Source organism: Cupressus sempervirens, chromosome 1 (genome assembly GCF_028749045.1).
Source record: "Cupressus sempervirens isolate cs-2001-9-10 chromosome 1, ASM2874904v1, whole genome shotgun sequence".
NCBI classification, from domain to species: domain Eukaryota; kingdom Viridiplantae; phylum Streptophyta; class Pinopsida; order Cupressales; family Cupressaceae; genus Cupressus; species Cupressus sempervirens.
In genome coordinates this window covers 759,554,979-759,579,688 of record NC_143118.1, presented here as the reverse complement: position 1 = coordinate 759,579,688, position 24,710 = coordinate 759,554,979, and the positions used below count along the sequence as shown (strand labels likewise).

At 35.0% G+C, this 24,710-nt stretch overlaps 1 protein-coding gene across 9 annotated transcripts in view; it reads right to left on the bottom strand.

Annotated features, from left to right (window-relative positions):
* The window catches only part of LOC149580118 (1,4-dihydroxy-2-naphthoyl-CoA thioesterase 1-like), a 216,101-nt gene that overhangs the window by 40,568 nt on the left and 150,823 nt on the right, over positions 1–24,710 (bottom strand). For 2 of the 9 annotated variants that reach the window (XM_089789375.1, XM_089789384.1), the window contains one exon: positions 4,059–4,424. The exons of the other annotated variants lie outside the window; for them this stretch is intronic. In XM_089789375.1, the coding sequence (XP_089645501.1) occupies positions 4,405–4,424 (20 nt within the window). In that variant the 3' untranslated portion in view covers positions 4,059–4,404. Of the gene's footprint in view, positions 1–4,058; positions 4,425–24,710 lie in introns of those variants that run through there. 9 annotated transcript variants of the gene reach the window in all.

The window sequence follows — 24,710 nt, the reverse complement described above, 5'->3', positions numbered from 1 at the left end:
TTGAAAAGAGTTGCGCGCATAATCCAGTTATTGTTTGGATATCATTGACTTCCAACAATCCTTCAATCGAAGTATATGCACTATTGAGCTCTCAATCTCTGATTATTTGGTGAGCGCCCAAGATTATAACAGCCCAAAATCTTTAACTGAGCGACCGCAATTTAGAAACACCAACAATTGAGGGCCTTTCAATTCTTCAATCATTCTGTCAAACATTTTACATGTGTTTCACTCAAGCCAATGCATATGATACAATTTTGTCTTGTACGAACCAATTGCTTGGTATTTGTTACTCCCAAAACTTCTCTTTCCAATTTACTTCCATGGCAATATGCATGAAATCTGAGAGCTATTACTACTAGCAGCAGGATCTGCAAAGTTATGAGGAGAATTAATTTTACTGATTTCAGCTATCGATCCAATCCTTATGTTTTCTCACTATAAAACCCGAGGGTGGATGTGAATACCTTCATTGTTAACATTATCTTCTATGTCTAGAGTCCAAGGATTCGGTTATGCCTCCATGTCAAACTGTACTGGAAAGATGTGCTCGGCATCTTCATAATGTATTCGATGCCCTTGATTATAATGAACATGGACATTTTCACAAATGAGTATAACATGGCTTATCTAAATTTTGAAATTGAGAAGAGAGACCATATCATCCCAGGGACCGACTCATTGAGAGATACTTTTTAGTTCAAAAAACATCATTCCCTCTTTAGCTGTATATTCAAACTTGTTTTGGAAACTATACTCTTGAACTAGAAAAACTCGAATTGTGAACTGCAATGATAATCATATCTTGAGAAGGAATTGAACTTGAATCTACATTCTGAAATTTGAATTGAGATTGTGTTTCGAAATTTATATTCTGAACCCACATTGTGGATCACAGAATTCAAATCACAGAGTTATACAACTTGGAAAATTCGAACTCACATTTGAACTTTGGGAAAGCTTGCAATGTACATTTTTCATTGAAAGATCCCAGCGGGAATGTGGGCTTTTACTTCTCCACTGGCGGAATTTTACCTTCGAAGTTCATTTTCCGCATTCTCTATTATAAGTGAAATTTGAATACATATCCACAATCATTATTCTTTGATCATCAAATCTAGAAGCCTTTGATTGAAAACTGGTATCAAACACCCCTAATCTTGGAACTTGCATTAATTCTCGTAATTTAAGCCATGAGTCTAATCTTTGAATTCTGAACTCCTCAAACATGAAGAATTTGGAATTTCACATAATCTTCAAACCAATTCAACTTCATGAGAACACATTAGTAAAATCAAGGAACACATTAAGGGAATTTCTTTTCATGGGAGGCGAATTTTAAAGTTTAAAAATGGTGTACTGAAAGTGCACCTACACAAACATACTCAAGAATGCAGTTACTACTTTGTTTCATAGGAAGACAGTTATATCATTCATGTTCATGTGAATAAGATTTACAGTTAAAATCAATTAGACAAAATTTCTTAACTAAAAATTTGATATACCATCAAATTAAATTACTACAGAAATTGAAAACCACATACATCGGAAAACTAAGATCGAAATCAAACTAGGGATGCTTCTGCAACCACCCGGGTTAGTCCACAAATACATAATAACAATTTCATATGATGACTATCATCTACAAACCGCTATCTTAAAATCAAATGATAATTACAATTAAATACCACTATATTTTAAATCAGGGCATCACATAACACTGTATCAATTAGGGCATCATTTACCATCAGTTCATTTAGGGCTTCTGATACCGCTTTATCACTTAGGGCTTCTGCTACCACGGATTCAATTAGGGCTTTTGATACCACTGATTCAATAGGGCTTCCGATACCACAGATTCAATTAGAGCCTCCAATACCATGGATTCAATTAGGGCTTCCGATACCGCTGCATCAATTAGGGTTCCAACTATCACACAACCAAATTAGGGCTTCAGATTCTTTTCTTTCCGATTATTTCACTATGATGGTATCTCAAGATTAGAAATATACTTATATTCGATATTCATATAAATGAAAAGCAATCCATGATTCTATCTCTTATATTTAGATGTAAAATAACAGTATCAATGATATAATTCAATTTAATCTTACCTCATAAACAAAAGTGATAATACCTGTTTCCGATAACAATTGAATGCATAGCTTATCTTTGTCTGATGCACGTCTGACATTTTGGGGAGAGGTAAAACATTGTCAGGGGCTTTACCACCCAACCTCGGACCACAACTTATCCCCACATGATCTCTAACGAGAAAGACCCTCCCTACCCGGAATAGACAGGGAACATCTTGCCATTCTCTAGGCTTCTTGGTAATTAACTCACCATACGACTTGGCAGCAGGGGATTACAATAACAGGAATATGCATGAGCTATTAATTCATATTAAATGATAAATATTGAAATGTCACAACTGATATTGATTTCATATTATTACAGATTCCTCTCTTTCACCTCACTACCCTTTTTCTTGGTTACACAACCAGGTGTGTCCCAAGTGTTAGGAATTCTTAGAATAACCGGTTCTATCAAGCATCTAGCATTTCACAATCTATGATTACATAATTATGCTCTTTAAAGATTTCAAAATTGAATGTTTAATTGATTAATTTAATCATAACTGATTTCTCTTCCACATTTTTGCGGATTAACTCCACCTTTTCACCATTTCATGGCTTCTCTACTAGTGAATTCCTCGGTGTCAATAATATTTTAGATTTGCTCAGTAAATTGTGATAGCATGAGTTGTAGCAGCACGTATGATAGTGGTATTCTATACCTATTACTGTCCACCACAATTCAATCTGTAATTATATCAATGAAAAAGAGACACATTGAACATTCTCGATTCAACAATTTTTTTTTGCATTATAAAGAAACATGAATGGCCATTCTTGGTTCAGCAACATTCTTACTTGTCTCCTACGCTTATATCTTCAAATCAATTACAAAATCTATGTCTTTGAAAACAAATCCTCAATACATAAAGATCATATATGATCAGAGAGTTTATTTACAATACACAAATACAATAAATGAACTCATAATGTATTCAGCTTTGCAAGCTAGAAATGAACAACTTAATGCACTCACGATCAATCTTGAAGGCACACAATATATTCTCTGCGACAACACTAATAGGCTATACAAAAGATACCAATATTTCTTCTACAAAACAAATATATATAGCTCTACTGATTACGTAAAAACTGCTATGCTGAAGCTCTATAATTGAAACCTGATCACTCTTGCACACACCACTCTCACATTTGCTAACTATTAAAATGATTATGTTTAATAAAAGAATAATACTTGAAAGCTGGAGACAATTGGTCTTACTGCTACGAACAAAAGATTACACGAAAGCTGAAAGAGAATAGCCATGGACAATGTCTTCTTTGTAACTAACAATTTGATCATAAACATCCATCGTCAAACAATAAAAGAGGTTGCCAGCATAGACGATGATAGTGAACAGCTTTCTAAGATGCCAAGTAGAATAAAAGACATGGCCCAAAAAGAGTGTATGCATAATATAAATGATACCAAGAACAAAGAAAATAGGCACATTAACATTATAGACTATTTGACGACACATCAATACATGTCTCGGCAGCATATAAGAGACATGTGATAATAAGATAAGCTTGACAGCGAACCATATCACCATAGAGAACAAAAAGTAGAACAAACAACTGGTACCGATATGATCAGAAGATCTTCTATCAACAACTGGTACCGATATGATCAGAAGATCTTCTATCGCTACTACCATCCTCAACATACATAAGCAATAAAAATATGGTTTTGGCTGGATTGAGCTTGACTCTACGGCTTCCTTCAATTATAAAGAAAACTATTTTAATTCCCAAGATGACCATTCGAATAGATCAAAAATTCAATTTAAAAGATAAAATAAAATGGTTGGAAAAAGATTGTAAAACAATTCGAATTGCCAAAATATTAATCGATTAGCTATGCCAAGTGTTATCATTTAAGAGCAAAGAATATTAAATTGAAAAGAAATAAAGTTGGAAGGTTGTAATTCGAAAATTATAATAATTCTAAAGTTATTATAATTTGAATATTATTAAAATCTTATATGTACTTATAAACATCACTTTATTAAATCATTTAATTTTAATGGCGCCAAATCATTTTATATTATATGCACGTTTATAAATATTTATTAAAATAATATGATGAAAGATAAATTAAAATCCTTTAAGATACGTTTTATATTTAACTTAATTATTTTAATTAAATTATTATTAAATAACTCATGCGGGCCCCGCAGATGTATTCTGTTCCAAGTCAATAAGTCGTCTACCCATCTGTCCAATGATGGTGATGCTCTTGCTTAATTCTTTTCTGACAATGTTTCTACCCCACTGACATGCCCCCTACAAGGAAATTTTCCACCATTAAATTATATTTATCATAATAAAATATTTAAATAATCACAATGGTTAACCATCTTCTTAATTTCATGAATTTGTGATTAATGATCAACTAACATGTCATCTTCACTTGAAATTATAACGATATCTTACCATTTCGCTAGATTATAACAAATTAAACTGCCAACTAACTTCATGCGAACCTCGACAGCTATATTTCAAATTAGGTCAAAAATTGAGATGTAACATACCATTCCCCTTGTGGTTCATCGTCCTCGATGAACTTGAGATTGTAACGAACATTATAAAGGAGCATTTTAAAATTGGAATGTAACATGCAAAATCATGGTATAAATAATTTCATATGAAAAAGTTGACTTTAAAATGAAGTCAAAATGAGCATTTAGGAAAGAAAGTTCACACGTATAATAAGAAAAATAAGATGGAATTTCTGAAATCCCATTTATTAAAAAGGTAAGATACATTTCCCCTTTTTGAGTTTAGGTAAAAGGTATATTACGGTAAAGATTAGCGTGGATAAGAAATAAGCTTACATTTAATGAAAAAAATAATAATAATGAGATACCTTAATGAAATAAACTTATATCAAATACTGAGTAAGTATTGTTTCAAATGTTGAGTAGGCAATTTATATATGTAGACATAACACTATTATGAAGTGAATTATTTATGAGAATAGTATAGACTTATTGCTAGTGAAGATGAATCAAATATGATAGGCAATAAAAAAAATACTACTGCATTTGTGTATATATGTATGAATATTAATGTTATTAAACTGATATTTGTGGGTAATATATGAACATATTCATTTTGTAATGCAAAGGAACTATAATATTTATAGTATATTGTCTTATTCTCTTACTATAGCTCTAGGAGTTGATAGATGGTGTTGTATGGGGAGAGGCAAAGTAAAACCAGAGGACTACTAGTGTCAAATGCCCTAGGATAAGTAAATCCATGCTCTCCTTGGGATGGTATGAGGACATAGAAATCTAGATTAAAGCATATCAATACCTAAAAGTGTTATAAGCTATATATTGGTATTTAGGTTTAATTAAGTGCTTAATGGTTGTCACATTTTGATTATTGATAGCCTTCGAGAAAGGGGTCATCACAAGAGATATCAGAGCATGATCATGCCATCCTATAGGGTAAGAGATAAAAAAAATAAAAATCTAACGGAATTAAAATGAATCTAGAAATGTGTATTACGTATATGTATTGTGTATGCTTCATGTATCGACATGTCTACTTTTTGTGTTCACATATCTCAATAAATTGTTCAAGATTCAACCTGAGTTTTCCATATGAAGAGGAAGTGTGTGAAAGGTAGAGTAATTTCGGCACATTGAGGAGAAGATTCCCGAAACGGGCTTTGTTCATGAGGGAACCTCTTGGAGCCTATTTCTTCCTGAGTACAGTAATTCTACCATTCATTATGGAAATGGGAAAAAATGACCAAGAAAGATCCATCTAGTACTTAATATTTAGAATCACTATTAGTAATATCAACTTAAATAAATGTTGTTGTATAAAGTCTAAATCACTATAGAAAGAGATTTGTGTTTATGAAGTCTATATGAACGTATATAACCTTAATACAAAAGGGATTAAGATGTTTTAGCCAATTCTCTACTCTTAGTAGTTTATAGATGGTGTTATGTAGGGAGGGGCAGAGTAAAACCCAGAGGATATACTGGTGTCATGTGCCCTACAATAAGTAAATCCAGACTCTCCTTAGGATGAGTATATGAGAAAAGTAAGGAATCAAGGTTAAAACAAATGCTAATCACTAGAGGAATTATAAGGCAATTTTTTCAGAGCTAATGATTTTAGAGGATGAGGTCTAAATTATAAAATGTTGTGTGAGAAATTAGAGTTGCTTGAGGGCAGGTGATTTGAGGAAGGCAGACTTGTCATGAGCCCTAATCAACGTACACACAATACATATTTATCTCTTAATGCATATGAAATCTACTTGAATTTGATTAACTATTTCTTCATCATAGATATAATAATATTTATTTATTTTTTGATTGTGTAAATATACTATTAATATAATATAATGTACATACAAACATATTGTATCTAATAATATATATAATAATCTTTTGTTACTCAAATAATAATATATTTACCTTATTTTCTTAATCAATATAATTTATTTACTTAATTGATTATTCATACTTTGATTACCTATATTAAATAATTAAGTAATAAATAACAAATTACTTCGATTACAAATTTATTTAATACATTACTCTAAATTATGTTATAAGTACATAGCATTACACATATAATAAATAAATAATAAGTATTACCCAAATTATGACACACGTCCCTTGTTTCAAGATGGGTATAAATATCCATCGTTCTTGATAGGCTAGGAGGATAAAATAAGAAAACAACTAGAAATAATCTTATATGCAAATCATGGTATAAATAATTTCATATGAAAAAGACAACTCAAAGATGGAGTCAAAATGAGCATTTAGGAAAGAAAGTTCACACGGATAAAAAGAAAAATAAGATGGAATTTCTGAATTCCCATTTATTAAAAAGGTAAGATACATGTCCCCTTTTTGAGTTTAGGTAAAAGGTATATTATGGTACATATTAGCATGGATAAGAAATAAGCGTACATATAATAAAAAATAATAATGAGATACCTTTATAGAATAAACTTATATCAAATAGTGAATAACTAATGTTTCAAATGTGGTGAGCGGGTAATTTGTATGTGTAGACATAACACTATTATGAAGTGAATTATTAATGAGAATAGTATAGAATTATTGATCATGGGGACGAATCAAATATGATAGGCAATAAAAATATACTAATGCATTTGTGTATATATGTATGAATATATAAACATTATTAAACTGATATGTGTGGGTATTATATGAACATATTCATTTTGTAATGCAAAGGAACTATAATATTTATAGTATATTGTCTTATTCTCTTACTATAGCTCTAGGAGTTGATAGATGGTATTGTGTGGGGAGAGGCGGAGTAAAACTAGAGGACTACTGGTGTCAAGTGCCCTCCAAAAAGTGAATCCATGCTCTCCTTGGGATGGTATACTGACATAAGAAATCTCGATTAAAGAATATCAATCCCTAAAAGTGTTATATGATATATATTGGTATTTAGATTTAATTAAGTTCTTAATGGTTGTCACACTTTGATTATCGATAGCCTCCGAGAAAGGGGTCATCACAAGTAATATCAGAGCATGATCTTGCCATCCTGTAGGGTAAGAGATTAAACAAATAAATATTCTAATGGAATATAAATGAATCTAGAAATTTGTTTATTGCATATATGCATTGTGTATGCTTCATGCATTGACATGTCTACTTTGTGTGTTCACATATTTCAATAAATTGTTCAAGATTCAACCTGCGTTTTCCATATGAAGAGGGAGTGTGTGAAAGGTAGAGTAATTTTGGCACATTGAGGAGAAGATTCCCAAAACAAGCTTTGTTTATGAGGGAGCCTCTTGGAGCCTGCTTCTTCCTGAGAACAGTAATTCTACCATTCATTATGGAAATGGGAACAATGACCAAGAAAGATCCATCTAGTACTTAATATTTAGAATCACTATTGGTAATATCAACTTAAATAAATGTTGGTGTATCAAGTCTAAATCACTATACAAAGAGATTTATGTTTATGAAGTCTATATGAATATATAACCTTAATACAAAAGGGATTAAGATGTTTTAGCAATTTCTCTTATTCACTCACTGTACTCTTAGTAGTTTATAGATGGTGTTATGTAGGGAGGGGCAGAGTAAAACCAGAGCATATACTGGTGTCATGTGCCCTACGATAAGTAAATACACGCTTTCCTTAGGATGAGTATGAGTAAAGTAAGGAATCAAGGTTAAAACACATGCTAATCACTAGAGAAATTATAAGGCAATATTTTCAAAGCTATTGATTTTAGGGAATAAGGTCTAAATTATAAAATGGTGTGTGAGAAATAGGAATTTCTTGAGGGCAAGCAATTTAAGGAAGGGCGAACTTCTCATGAGCCGTAATCTGAAATGTTCCTACGCCCTACATCTCCTTTGGAAATGATCCTCTTTCGTCCATTGCTGAAGAACTTCACCTGATGGTGTTATTGCAGAAGCTGTATGGACTGCTAGTAGTAGTATGGATATGAGGGGATACTGTATGGTTACCAAGGAGGATAGAAGCCGTACAGTTTGTAGTGTATGGTGAAGCAAGGGAAGATGTCATACGGTATTGTAAACTGGTAGTACAGTGTCTAGGATGACCATATAGTATCTAGGAATGGTTGTATGGTATGCACGAATGGTCGTATAGTATGCAGGAATAGTTGTACGGTATGCAAGAAAGGTCATACAGATGATGTAGGGAGGTCGTACAGGGGTGTATATAGACAAGGTCATACAGTGAGAGGAAATGGAGAAACACAAGGCAATGCGGATGTACGGATGGGTAAGGCTGTGATACAGAAGATGTGTTTTGTGTTGTGGGGTACAGTCGGAGGGAACGATCATTCATGCAAACTTATAGATCCAAATTTATGAAACAGCATCAAACAATAATAGAGATTGAACATATATAACCTTCAATTAATATCTGCCACAAGATGGTGCTCTGATTTGCCATATCCGACTGAAGTATTACATGTAGCAACGGAATAGGGTGACAGTTGGATCTCATTGAAACTACACAAACCAAATAGAGAAGATCTTTCACTTTCGAAATGGCGAACAAAATCAAAACTCCAACAAGAATTCGTAGTACAAAGAAAATAATCTAAAATACATACCTAATAACTACCTACAAGTCGTGCTTAAATACCCGTCGGGGAAACCTTTCCAAGGGTGTACAAAAATAGCCGACAGCTACACAAACCTATGGAAACAAAACAAAAATGGGTCCGAGATATATTAAATCAATCGACCCATTAACAATAGTTTGATTAATAATTTATTTTATGATGGGAACATTACAGTGGTATCAGAGCTTTGATCCTGCCAGTCTGTGGACAGTGAATTAGAGTTTATAGCCGGAAGAGAAGAAGAAGCCATTTTGTCGATAGAATAGCTGTAGAACCGGAACCCACAACTGCTGAACTCGTGGCACTACTGAGAGAACTAGCGAGGAATTAGACACAAATTAATGATACTCAGCGACTCATGGAAGAAACTCTCAAGAAATTGACAGATAATAAAATATTGGGTGAACAATATGGTCGTAACGCGGACTCGATATCGGGTAAAGCAAACCCTCATCCAGCACGCTCTCAACCTTCTCTAGGAATGGAGGCACCACATGGACGGAAGCAACCAACCCTTGAAGAAATGCAAGAACAATTGAAAGAAGACTGGAAAAATGCAAATTTGGAGGAAGATATTTCCTACAAAAAGTACACAAATCTAAGAATGAGATATTCGGGAGGTGGAAACTAAGGATATTTTAACGATGATCTCAGAAGGAAGTTGAGTAAAGTAAATCTATCACCATTTGACGAATCTGGATCCATATCTATGCAAGCATGGGTAATGAAGGTAGATACTTACTTCTAACTTAATCCCATGCTAGAAGAAGCAATTAAATTTGCGGCCTTACACTCAGAGGAAGTAGCACATGAATGGTGGCATCACGGCACCATCACACTTGGGCATGATCAAATAAATACCAATACAGAATTCATTGAGAGATTGATAGATGGATTTGATGGTAAAGATCAAGAACTCAATTTCAAAGATTTGGCACAGCCGAGGCAAATTGGATCGGTTGACCAGTACACTATAGAATTTCAAAAACTCTCTGTTTTAGTCACGAACATTTTTGAAAGAAGACGGATATTGCTCTTCATGACGAACTGATAGAACCACTAAAAGGTTGGGTCAAAGGGTTGAATCTTGCCACCCTATCGAAGGCCATTAAGAAGGCACGAAATATGGCATCATCATCGGCATCATCCTCTCGAGGTTACTCACATTCCAAACCGTCAATGTTCCCAAGCAACAAAGATAATAAACCTCGTCATTGGACCTAGCTACTAGATAGGAGCTTTGAAGGATGAAACTATGTTTCAACTATAAGGAACATGGGAACCTGGGCACAAATGCCTTAGGAAAGGAAAAATACACTACATTGAAGTTGTGTTTGATGATGAGGACGAACGGGAAGATTTACCCTCCAAAGACAACTATTCCCACGAGGACACCAAAATGGTCAATTTAAACCACAGAGAGAATTGTACCATTGGTATGACGTAGAGGAACTATCGCCTTAGCCAAAGCTCGAGGTGTACGGTGTTTTGTGTACAGGGAACCCTTCAAGGACAAAGAGTCATAAACTCATCCCTGGTGAAACAAAGAGGTCTACCTACTGAGTCACTCGTAGAATTCCAAATCAAGGTTGCCAGAGGGACCTTGCTGCCCTGCACACACCTTGTTCTCCAGCTAAGCATCAAAATGGTGAATCACACGGTGACAAAGGATTTCTTCATAGTGGACCTAGATGATATGGAGGTTATTCTAGGCATACAGTGGATGGAGATACTTGATGAATACACTCGGAGCTTCAAACGAATGGACTTCACTTTTGTTGTCGATGGGAAGAAGGTTGTTCTACACGAAATGGCCAATGAAGGTCCAAAGGAAGTTTCTGCATATCAGATGGAGGCAGTTTTTCGACGTGATGATGTTGCTTGGGTTGCACACTATTTTGTTTCGGCAGAACCCATAAAGGGGCAACATACACATCCCCAAGATGATGATCTCTAGAATATCTTGAGTGATCATGATGAATTTTTTATAAACATTCTCCTGGCATACCTCCCCATTGAGGGTTTGAACATACTATCGAGTTGGAAGCAAGCACCAAGCTAGTAATAACCACACCCTACCGCCATCCCAAGAAATTCAAAGATGAGATCAAAAAGATGATCCAGGAGCTACTTGAGAAAGGATGGATTCGTCCGAGTTCTAGCCCTTTTGTGTCATCAGTGGTATTGGTTAAAAAGGATAGAATGATGCATATGCGTGTGGAGTACCGTGCATTGAATAAAAAGACGATAAAGAACAGGTATCCTAATCCGAGGATCGATGAGTTGTTGGAAAAATTACATGGTGCGATTTATTTTTCGAAAATTGATCTCCATTCTGGATACCATCAAATTCGCATGAGGGAAGCAGATGTGGAGAAGACGGCATTTTTTTGTCACTACAAGCATTATGAATTCCTAGTCATGCTATTCGGATTAACGAATGCACCCGCAACATTCCTCTCATGCATGAATCACATCTTCAACAAACAATTGATTAAGTACTTATTGGTATTCTTTGATGATATTCTTATTTATAACAAGACACGGGTAGAGCACCTGAAGCATCTGGATGAAGTCCTAAGGATCATGAAGGATTAGTCCTTGTTCGCCAAGCGATCCAAGTGTAACTTTGGTATGACAAAGATATTGTACCTGGAGCACGTTGTCAGTAAATATGGAGTTTAGGTTCATCAGGAGAAGATTCAGGCTATCCTTGATTGGCCTCCCCCAAAATCACTCTCTGAGTTGCAAGGGTCTTTCAGACTATGCAATTATCACCGGAGGTTTATAAAAGGATTCTCTCAATTCAACGCTCTAATAGATTTGACAAGAAAGGGCTCCTTCTAGTGGAATGAAAAGGTGCAACTCACTCTTGATAAATTGAAAGATGTAATGAGCACTTGTCTTATACTCACATTACCTAATTTCACTTGATCGTTCATTCTAGAGTGCGATGCATCCAAAGAAGGCATTAGCACAGTACTGATGCAAGATAGACATCCCATAGCCTATGAGAGCAGGAAGCTTACACAAACAAAACACTTATAATCCATTTATGACAAAGAGATGTTGGCCATCGTACATGCACTAACCAAGTTTCAGTAGTATCTGATGGTTGCCAAGTTTGTCATTCGTACGGATCACAATAGTTTGAGATATTTTCTGGAGCAACGGGATTTGAACGAGAGGCAATAGAAATGGGTAAGCAAGGTTCAGGATTTTGATTTTGACATTGAATATGTGAAAGGGAAGAACAATGTGGTTACAAATGCTTTGTCTAGGAAACCTGCCATCTGCTTATTGACCTAGATTTCAACAGACCGAAAAGCACATTTGTTGGTAGAATATTCCAAAAACATATTTGCTTGTGAGCTAATGGATGGCAACGCCCAGGATGATTGGTACAAAGTGGTGGACAACATCATTTACTATAAGAATCGGATATATTTAGTGTCAGAATCCAAATTGAAGCAGAAAATCTTGAAAGAGGTACATGACTCACCCTTGGTCGGACACTCGGGCTTCCTCAAAACTTATAGATGTCTCGGGGAGAGGTTTTCATGGAAAGGTCTTAAAGGAGGCGTATTGCAGTATGTAAGAGAGTATGCAATCTGCCAGCAAAAAAAATCAAAACATAATCTACCCACTAGGTTACTGCAACCTCTGCCTATTCCACAACAGAAGTGAGAAAGTATCTTGGTGAACTTCATTACTGGACTTCCCAAGGTGAACGGAAAAGATTATATCTTCGTGGTGGTGGATAGATTGACGAAGTACGCACATTTCTTCGCCATCCCCTCATATTTTTACGCCGCACAGGTAGCCAATCTATGTTTTAGAGAAGTCTTTCATCTACACGGGTTACCCCAAAACATTCTTAGTGATTGGGATGGGTGATTTATAAGTATCTTTTGGATAGAACTGTTTTGGCTAGTAAGAACAGAATTGTTGCCAAGTACTAGTTACCACCCTCAGACAGACGGACAAATGGAGATTGTGAACAAGTGGCTTGAAGGTTACCTTCACAATGGGTGTGGGTCAAATGGATGCATCTAGGGGAATATTGTTACAACACCACTTACCACATGTCCATCGGAATGACACCTTTCAAAGCACTATACGGGTGCAAACCCCTTTCATTCATTGACACACTATTAGGTGACAGTCGTGCACAAAGGCTAAGGGATTGGCTTGAAGAGAGACAGGACGTCCTAAGATGCTTGAAGGAAAACTTACAATGTGTGTAGAATCAACAAAAAATGTACGTCGACAGACACCGAATAGAGAGAAGTTTTGAAGCGGGAGACCTGGTTTATCTCAGACTTCAGCCATACTGGCAATCTTCACTAAAAAGAAAAAGGGAACGAAAAACTGAAAACCAGATTTTATGGTCCTTATCATGTAGTTCATCATGTCGGTGAAGTCGCCTATAAGCTGGAACTTCCAGAGGGGAGCCATATTCATAACGTTTTCCATGTTTCCTACCTGGAGAAAGCCGTGGGACAAAACGTAACAGTAGCTACAGACCTTTCGCCACTCAATGAAAAAGGGAAGCTCATATTGGAATCGGCCGAGATCATCGAGGTCCGAGAGAAGACGATATGGAACCGTAGGGTGAAGGAATATTTGGTATGTTGGAAACACTTGTCGTCGAACCACATGACGTGAGATGGTGAGAACATTCTACAGCATCCGGCATTGCAATTGCTTGAGGACAAGCAAAATTTGGGATGGGAGGACTGTAATGTTCCCGTCATAAAATAAATTACTAATCGAACTATTGTTAATGGGCCGATTGACTTAATATATCTCAAACCATTTTTGTTTTGTTTCTATAGGTTTGTGTAGTTGTCGGCTATCTTTGTACATCCTCTAAAAGATTTTCCCAATGGATATTTAAGCACGGCCTGTAAGTAGTCATTAGGTATGCATTTTAGATTATTTTCTTTGTATTGCAAATTATTGTTGGAGTTTTGGTTTTGTTTGCCATTTCAGAAGTAAAAGATCTTCCTTGTTTGGCTTGTGCGGTTTCAGTGGGATTCAACTGTCACCCTATTCCGTTGTTGCATGTAATACTTCGCTCGGATCTGGAAAATCAGAGCACCATCTTGTGGTAGATATTAATTGAAGGTTATATATGTTCAATCTCTATTATTGCTTGGTGTTGTTTCATAAATTCGGATCTATAAGTTTGCATGAATGATCGTTCCCTCTAGCCATACCCCACAACACGAAACACATTTTAAAGCTCACTGTCCGCATATGCAATCTGCTCCAAAAAAACACGATTTTGGATATTCTAGTCATTTTTAGTCATTCTGAGCTTGACCCATTTGCTCATTCACTATCCCTAGCCATTCAATGTCCTTTCCCTATACATACCTTGCTCGACTCTGTGTTTTTACACACCCTAGTTTGCTATGGACCCTTCATATGACAATGTTCATACACTATGGAACTTTCATTTGACAATTGTGCAGGGACACCATTCAACAATGTCTAGAGAAGTTACACCAACAAAAGGGAGAGAGACTACTGATGGATTGAATGATATTGTCAAGTCATTCAATCATCAACTCGAGTTGTTGGATGGAATATTGGTACCTAGAACAACATGATGGAGATTGATTTGGATGTCTTGTGTGAGTACAAGGTCATCACATCTGTTGAGATGTACCATGATAAAGCACATGTGATGACCAACAAAGAGAAAGTTCTACAAGGACTTGTAAAAGATGCAAAGGCATCGATAGCTAGGATTACTAACCAAGAAAGCATGATCAAAGAGGCATTCAAAGGGTTATCATGCAAAATCATCACTGAAGATAATAAACTCAAGAATCAAGAAGATGTTCTCATAGAGTTTGTAGAGGCCATCCTATTACAGCCTGAAGTGGATGACTTCAACATCAATGTGTTGGATACATTTGCAAGCTAGAAGTATTCATTGAAGAATCTGCAAAATCAAATAGAGATTTGTAACAAAGAGATATCTGGAGCAGCAAGCATACTCAAGAAGGTTACAATGATCTCACAACACATTGGTGAACTAGATGTTGTTGTTGTGCACAAGTTCCTACGGAAGTTTGGAGAGCCGGTTGATACTATTTGAATACTTCAAATCAGATTTTCATATGCTTTAAGTAGAATAGCAGTAGGAGGATTACATGTCAAAGAGAAATTATGTTGTAAGTACAGGTAACACGTCCCTATCCAATCAGCTCATTTAGTTAAGTTGCAACTGCATTAGGCATTCAACTTTGAATAAGTCAAATTAGTTAGTTAGACATTTGTTAGGGAATAAGTCAAGGTGGTTGAGGATTTCCCCTTTTCCCTCCACCTTTCTCTTTCCTATTTTCCTATATAGAGAAGAGCTTATTGTAAATAATCATCTTTTGCCAAGGCAAGCAATTTTTGAGTTTATTTATCCATTAAGATTTTGTGCTTGGATGTAAATCTAAATTGCTATCAATAAAAGAGGCAACTTGCTTTCAAAATTTGTGTTGATTCTACGCGTTATATGATGACATTTTCTGGATATTGATTGTGAGTTTTGGAGCTTTGATCAAGAGGGATTTGAATTTAATTGTGCAGACTTTGAATTGCCTATTACATTCAGAGTCAATTTGAGCTTTTGAAGACTTTGTGCTGCAAAAGTGATGGGGAGTACTATCTCTCAAGAGCACTCTTGCTCTTCCTAAGACCTATTCTTTCGTCATACTAGGGCATTCCACTCTACCCTAGCCAAAGATCACTCCTAGGATCCCCTTTCTCCTTATAGAACCCACCACCAACTTCAAACACTCAACTATGTTGCTCAATCCATCTATGCACTCATGGGCTTAATTTTGCCCCTAGACTCTCGAACTGATCTTGGGACTAGGAATAGGTGTCCTTACTATTCCTTATTTAGTTTCAATTCATTTTGATCCATTTGGATGGATTCTTCTTTAGTTTTTCTATTTAGTTTTTACTTTTTAAGTTTTAGGCCTTGTAGCCCTTTTAGCCCCAATAAGGCCTCCTAAAATCAGTGTTCTTGGAACAACCCTCAACTTCTCCAAACAAACCCCCAACTTGGTTAGGGTTTCTTTCTAAGGTCTTCCTAGGCTTCAAGATTTCCTAAGTTTTAGTTACCCAAAGTGTCTGTACATAGGACTGTCACGAAACCCCTATCTTTTTGGGCTTGTAAGGCATGTGAACCAGTCTGGGTTCTTGGCTTCCATTAGGTGCTCTTTTCAACTCTACCACTCCTCTCCTAGTGATCACTTATCAAGGACACATCCCCTACTTATTCCAACCATTGATTGGCACAAAACAATAAATCTTGCAAGCTTTCTTGCTACTGTTCTATGCAGACTCCTAGCCAGAATGTTTCTGCACTCGCCTTGGGCTTGATGGCAAAAATAGATCCCCTGCAAACAAGAACCTCAAAAACCATATTTACATTATTTACAGCGTCCCTTGATTCCAAGTGTCCATTGAATTTTGACCACAAAAATTCAAGTAGGGCTCATTTTTACATAACTAGCATTGTTCAAGACAGCAAACTAGAGGAAATTAAAGATTTTACAAAATGAAAAAGAATGATTCAAACTCTTCAAACTAACTCCACGGGATTTAACTACATAATAGGAATCAACACTTCAATGCCTCACATTTATCCATTTAATCCACTCAAGGTCTAGATGAAGATAAAAGTCTCTCTGTCATACAAAATTCAGTGTCTTCTTCAATGCAAAACCGTACAATCTGATAACTAACTCCCATATTTGGGCTTTTCTAACCTTAAATATGTCAACCTCTCTTGTTCAGACCCTAAGGTCAAGGTTAGGGCTCCTTTAGAGCTATTTCCTAGATTTTAGAAATTGTTGTCATGACAACTCATGACAACTATGCAAAGTTGCAAAGTTGTCATGAGCAACTTTACATCTTTTTGCAATTTCCCATTTCTACTATCCTCTCATGCACAATTCAACCCAAATCACATCATATGGTCATAAAAACACTTTAAAACGTTAAAAGTATAATTGTCACTCCATTTTGGAGACTTGGTCAACCTTTGACCCATGTTGACTTTTCTAGGACCTAGCATTAGACTTATTGAGAATAGACCACAAGCATGACTCTAAGAACACCTATCCATACACACACATCACACCTCACTTGGGACCTTATCAACAATCCTTATTACCTTGGTGATTGGCTAGAACCACCTACAGGCCAAAAGTGAACTTGAATTTAAACAAGACCCTAGGGTGCTCCTGCACCAAGGAGGACAAATTGTAATTGATAGTAGTGGCTGTAATCACTTAGATTTGAAGACTTTAGGCCTCAATTATAAGTGTTTTTATTGAATTTGAGAGGATCCAGTAAGGGACTTTGAGCCTTACTAGTTATTTTGTTTGAGTCTTTTTTCGAGATGAACGTAGGAGACTTTGGGTTCCTGTTTTTGTTTCACAAAATATAAAAAAGTAAATTGCTGCCCCTGGTGTTATTCTTATGTCAATTCCATGGTCACCAGTATTATCATAGCAATAGGACACTTTTTGTTAAGTTGGAAAGTTATAGTTGTATGCAAATCATTCCTAAGAAAAGAGGAATTCATAAAGAGAACCATCCTTTTTGTAAATTCAGTTAAGTTCCTATTGAAGCTGCCTACAGTAAGAAGGGAGCCTCCCCTATAGCTGAAAGGAGAGAGAAATCTCATGAATGTTGCCTAAAGTCACAATTTTGTAAGTCGTAGTCAGTGACATACAATTTTTTTAGCCAACATTATGCTTGAAAGAACATATGTTGGTTTTTCTAGAGACTCAATAACGACAACATGCATAACCCCAAACATGCAAAGAAGAAAGAGGAACAGAAAGCAAGAGTGATCACCTAATGGAAACTATAATTGGATGAAAGAATGATTGAATGCATAAAAAAATTTCAAAACAAAGATGAAAAGAAACAAATGTATTTTTCAAGAGACAATCAACATTACACTACAAAGCAAGCAAGGATGCAAGTTCATGTTCTAGTTCAAAAGCTTCCACCAAACCAAAGCATGTTGACCATTGAGCATCCTATAGCAACATGGAGACAAAAAAATGATGATGTAATATAAGTCGTGTCTTGTTAGGCACTCGGATTATTTTCATCACGTATCATGTATTTGTAATCAAAATATTGCATGTAATAAAAAGACAAGATGTACTATCACATGCAAAGTTGTAACATATAATCAAGTTGCAATCGCATTAGGCATGCAACTTTGAATAAGTCAAATTAGTTAGTTAGAACTCTGTAAATTGCTGCCTCTGGTGTTGTTCTTGCATCAATTCCAGGGTCATCAATATTATCATAGCAATAAGACACTTTTTGTTAAGTTGAAAAGTTATAGTTGTACGTAAATCATTCTTGAAAAAAGAGGAATTGATCAAGAGAACTATCTCTTTTGTAATTTCAGTTAAGTTCCTATTGAAGCTAGCTACACTAAAAAGGGAGCCTCCCCTATTGCTTAGAGGAGAGAGAAATCTCATGAGATGTTGCCTAAAGTCACAATTTTGTAAGTCGTAGTCTGTGATGCACAAATTTTTTAGCCAACATTGATGAAATGTCAAATGTCTGAATAAGTGGTGTTGTTAAAGCTATAACCGAAATTATAGAAAGGCAAAATGTGTGATCCCTTCTTTTATTCAAATGTTGGGAAACTCTAACCAAAATTACAAAAAAGCAAAATGTGTGATCCCTTCTTTTATTCAAATGTTAGGAAAATATCTTCACAATTCTTCCCTCCCTTGATAGAAATTTATCATTCTTCTATCTGCAACACTATGGATACCCTATTTAGGTTGAGGTTGGCTAAGTGTCAAACGGCCTTCTTGGGGAAATTTCCAATCTCCACTTAAAAGTTCTTCATAATTAACGGTTTACAAATTAACCTTGATTACATAATTTTCCTGATCCACACAGATTTGCATGATTATGCTTTTTAATCATTGAAATTACAACTAGGTACACTTCTAAACAATTTAATGAGATCAACTAAATGCTAAAATAAAGTAATTAGAAATTCAAATTCTAAACTTGAAAAACAGATGGAAAATATCTAGAGAAGTTTAGAAGGAAGAGAGAAGAATAAAATAGAAAAATCAGAATCAGCAGATTGGTCAACTACGTCTTTGGGTCCGCTTCTCAATGTTGGGACTACTTTATTGATATCGCCAAGAATAAAAACTTGTTAGAATATCCAAAGCTTTTAAGAACCTGCATACAATTTCCTCACAATCTCTCTTCTTTACAATTTTTGGTGTATAATAACACCTTGCAAATTTTCTTCTCAAAAAGAATTTTTCTCCATGAAATAATTCTCCAATCTCTAGGAATTCTCTCCCAATTCTGATCAATCATTACTCCCTCCAACTCTAAATTCACCCCCTTTTATATATTTATATTTACTTATCATGGATCCAACCAAAATATTTGTAAATATCTACAAATCCTACCTTTTTATCATATAATCTCAAAAATCCCCCTAACTTAAGCCCTTGTAACAATTTAAATCCTTCAAATTATCTTGTAAAACCATTTAAAATCCTTATCTAATTGACTTTAAAAACATGCCATGAGTTTTATTTGGGGGTTTGTTAAAAACCAAGTCCTCTATTCACTCTTTATTGCCATAAAAAAAAAGTTAAATTTACTGGGCAAATATCCTGCAATAAACGCATAGCCTAGCAATTAGAAGCAATCTTTGCTTGCTAGAGGTTGTGGGTTCACACCACGACCTGCTTTTATAGGAGCCGCCACTATTTTTTATGGAGTAAATATAACCACCGTCAAATAATAATAAAGCAAACTACATGTGGTGCATTGATAGAGCACCCATGTAGGTGAATGGAGGTCATGGGTTCTAAGCTCCCCAAATCCCCTTTTTCTTTTTAAGTTTTTAATCAAAGGCGACAATGTTGCATTTAACTACAAAAAATGTCATTTCTATTTCAAATCATCCTTGTAGCACAATGATAGGAGAAGACTATAGAAGTGGGTGATCACTAGTTCAAGTTCCACTACAAACATTTTGTTGAAGATTTACCATTTATTTTTGAAGACCAGCATTGACTCTTGAGGATTATGGTTGACTACAACATGGCAATTGTTAATTTGGTGATGAAATGACTGGTGTCACGCTTGGATTGGACCAATTGTGCACTCTGCTACATCATCCTGGCTTTCACATCACATGCCACATCACCAACACTGCCATGCCATTTGCCACGTTGGCATTCATGTTGACTTGCTGACATCATCATGATCAACCCTTTTCCTAGGCAACTCTGACTGACCATAACTTTCGCTTATGAGCTCCATTTTTTAAACTGAATTTACTTCCGAAATTAGCACGACAAGCATTATAACTTGGCATCGTTTTTTCTTGGATTTGAAATGATCAATTTTTCCCCTTTTTTGAGTGCTTGCTCCTTGTGAGATTCTAAGGCTAAAATTTTCAGGTTCTTTGAATCCACCTAGATCAAAAAGCTATTCCTAAGAGGCACAATATTTTATGTATTCACCAATAGATCAAAATGGTGGTTGGGAGAGATTGTCCAATGAAACTCAATACAAAGTGAATTCCAACATATCTTCATGAATCTTTGTGTCTTTGTAGGACCTTGGCAGTGCAAAGGTTGACATGTTTTTACTACATGAGGTGTTTAAGGTTGAAATCCTAGTAGATGATCTAGACATTTTTGCATGGGCTGAATTGGGGTTGGGATCACATGGGAAAGGATATTACTAAACTTCTCATTCCTACGGCTCAAATGCAACGACAGCCCTTCATTCTAAATTTTGAATGACAGGTAGCTTGGTAGGCACTAACATTGGACCTCAATAAGAAGAGATTTCTTGCAAAAGATCAAGGCCTTAAGAAGGTAGAGGATTTCACTTGGTCACTTCATTTCTCAGACTTGGTTGTGGATGGTGATTTCTTGGATGGTGTATAGGATTGGCTCAAGCTTGATTGATGGGTTTCTTCAAAGAATTTTTTTTTTTTTTGGGTAATGCCAAGCACTCCTCCCTATTTTGGTATTACTACATTATATCTTACTACAAGTTTTGGTTTCTCATTGGTATGGATGTGTCCTGGCAGTTGATGGCATTCCCCTATTATGAGCTCGATGGGCAATAGATCATTCGGTGATGATGATTCGATACATGGGTTTCAAAGTTACTAGAATATATTCAGATTAGGATAGAATTTTGATATTTTCTCTCCATAGCTTTTAGGACAAAGAATGTTTTTAATTTTTCTAGCTAGGATACAAAGCTTTTTTGTGTTATGATAGCTTGGCAATGAATTGAACTTGTTGGATATAATATAAAGGCAATGTGACCTCCTTTTTTTATTAATACAAGTATCATGCTACAACAGTTAAAAAAGGCAAAAAAAGGATAGGCTATGAGCACACCAAACTTTTCTTGAGAGAGAAAACCATTCATTTTAAAATGAAAAATAAGATAGAGCAATTAAATAAGCTTATTTCTCCTGTCCTTCCTTTTGCATATATCAACCATCTTCTACTAGATATCTTTTTAAGTATTATTGCAGGATTAAGTAGCTATCAGGTTCAGATCATCAAAAGCTCAAAATCTATCACAAGTTCAACAATGGAGTTAAAAAAATTCTCTATCAATAGGGAGATAAAACACTAAAGGTTCTACATGATTAATGGAAAAATCAAATAGCCATGTCGGATAAAAGAATTCGAATGAAGGACCAAAATTCAACTCCAAGGATGTCACCTTTTAGAAAGTATTGTGCAAAGCCTATTTCAAAGGTATGGTTTTCACCTAGTAATGTGTGAGGTTAATTTTTCTTTTCAAATTCCCTCAACTCCCAAGAGTTGGTGTATGATCACAACAAAGAGAACTCTCACAATTATCTTGTCCATAATGGATTGATGAAAAAAAATACCTATGCATTGAATCAAAGAAAACATATATCAGAAAATGATCTAGAAAGAGATACTATTGGAAGATAGACTTTCATGAAAAGGAGGACTAAAATTTTTGGATGCACATGTGAAAAAGGTTGAAAATGAACTTGTCCAAATCAAATTGAGGAAAAAAAATGTTATAAGTTGAATGAAGGTAAAAATACATAACAAAATGATCATTTAGAAAAAGATATTGTAGGACAAATGATTTCAAGCAGAGGAGTGAAATTTTGGATATGTAATTGTAAACAAATTAAAACAAAGGAGACCAGTGAAGCTTAGTCGCTAAAGCATTAAGAAGATGGATGTGTGCAAAAAAGTTTGATCTTCTATTGTTAATTGGTTATTGTTTTAAATTTAGTATGTTCATTAGTTTCCACACGATATAACTACATAAAATATGTGTGGTTCTTGCATATGTTGAAGTACTTAGGCACATCAGATCATGTAAAATTGGCCTACAAATGGACTTGCGTAATGTCCCCATTTACGGATCCTCTAGCAATACAATTGTCAACATTCTAAGTTTGTTTGATCATAATTCAAGGGGTGTTTTGATATTTCCAATGAGCTCAAATGGTTTAAGAGTTAAACGACGCTTTCAAGTGTTATTTTCGACTTCTAGTTTGGGCTTCAAAATTGTTGGGAGGAGCATCTATTTTTAGTAAGTCACCTAGTCAAGATCGTTCGTCATCTCTTATAATCAAGACCACTCTTGTGCTGCCAGATTTCTCTTTTGATGCTTTTCAATCATTTTTGCAAGTCAGGTGTATTATTGGCTATAATTTAATTAGATTTACTAAGGTTACTATTTTAATGAAAACTGCCTAATGACAAAGCTCGTTTGAATGTGGATGAGAAGTTTTAAATCTTGGGCACATAAAACAGGGAACTTGTGTGTCAAAATATTGTTATATTAATGAAAAGATCTTTTCTAGAGAAACAAGGGAGTTCAAATTAATAAAATAGCATAAAGTTGCTTATGGAGAGAAAATAAAATAGAACAAATAAAGTTTCTCTCAACATTAGAAAAGAAGATTATAAAAGGAGGGAAAGGGGAAAGGAGATTCATTCTTGACATTTAATTTTATAAAACTTCTCATGGAAAGATTTGGCTTTCATTTACAGGAATCTAAGGACAAAAGCATGTGATAACCCTATAGTAACATAATTACTTCTCTAAATATTTTAGTCAATGATATCAAACCAAATAAATATTATTGATGAAAGTATCAATCGTTATTGTTAAAGGATAATAATCAATGATAACTCAATATTCAATAATATAAAAATATAAATCAATATTAAAATTCATCTATTTTACACCAATACTTGATTTTATATTTATATATTAATAAGTTATGAAACATATAATTGATCAATACATAATAATTAATAGAAATTGATAATTTAAGAATATTTTGTATATAGTGACCACTAGACCAAAAGGTCGCAACTTTTGGTCAATGGCTCATAGATTCACCTTGCTCATCTAAGAGTAGGAATGGCAAAGAGGAATAGAGCACCAATGGGGGAGACAAGGAGAAAACATAGTTGAAAGAAGCAAGTGACGAGTGGAGACATGAAGTTGAAGAATAGACAAATTGATCTACAGAAAGGAATTATCATCGCATTAAAGAAGATGACAAAGAACTTTCGAATACCGTGGACGTGACTTGGAGGGGGAAGAAAGGATAGAGAAAATCACCGAACAATCCAAGTGAAAGGTTTCTATCTGCCAAATTGCACCCAAACACATTGACACTAAGTATTGGAAGGACATCATATACAAACACATGAACAGATATGAGGAAGGGTAAACATTAGACGCAGATTCGTTACTTCCCCCTTCTTGAGGAAGCGGAAGTGAATTATTCAAAAGTAAATATACAGAGTGAAAGTAAACATCCAGACACATCCATTCAGACGAGACAAACTGGATTTCACATAATGAATCAGACACTTGTGTTTGTAACTTATAAAGACTGATAAGAACGACATCCAACCATTCCAAAAACAAATAAAATACACCCACACAATCTGTAATACATGCCTTCGGTTAAGATAGAGCAGTAAGGAAGATATCGAGTTTCCTCATATAGGAAGTCCAAGTTTACCGGATAACCAGTGATAAAGAAATATTCAATATTTATGTCACTCTAATATAAACGATTCAACCTGTGATTTGAGCCATTAAAAATAGTGTCTAAGGGTTATAATTGACAAAATAAAGATATGTTAAAGGTTGAATCTACAAACTTAAGTAAGGATCCATAGAGACCAAGTAGAATCTTGGTAGAGAAAATTCAAATTGAATGTCAAGTTTTCATTAGAATGAAACTTTGAATTTAGAGGGCATTCAAATGAATGTTAAGGTTCCAAATAGGAACCCAAGGAAGGATTTTTTATGAATCCTTAGAGACAATATATATATTGTAGTGGTCAAACATATGCATA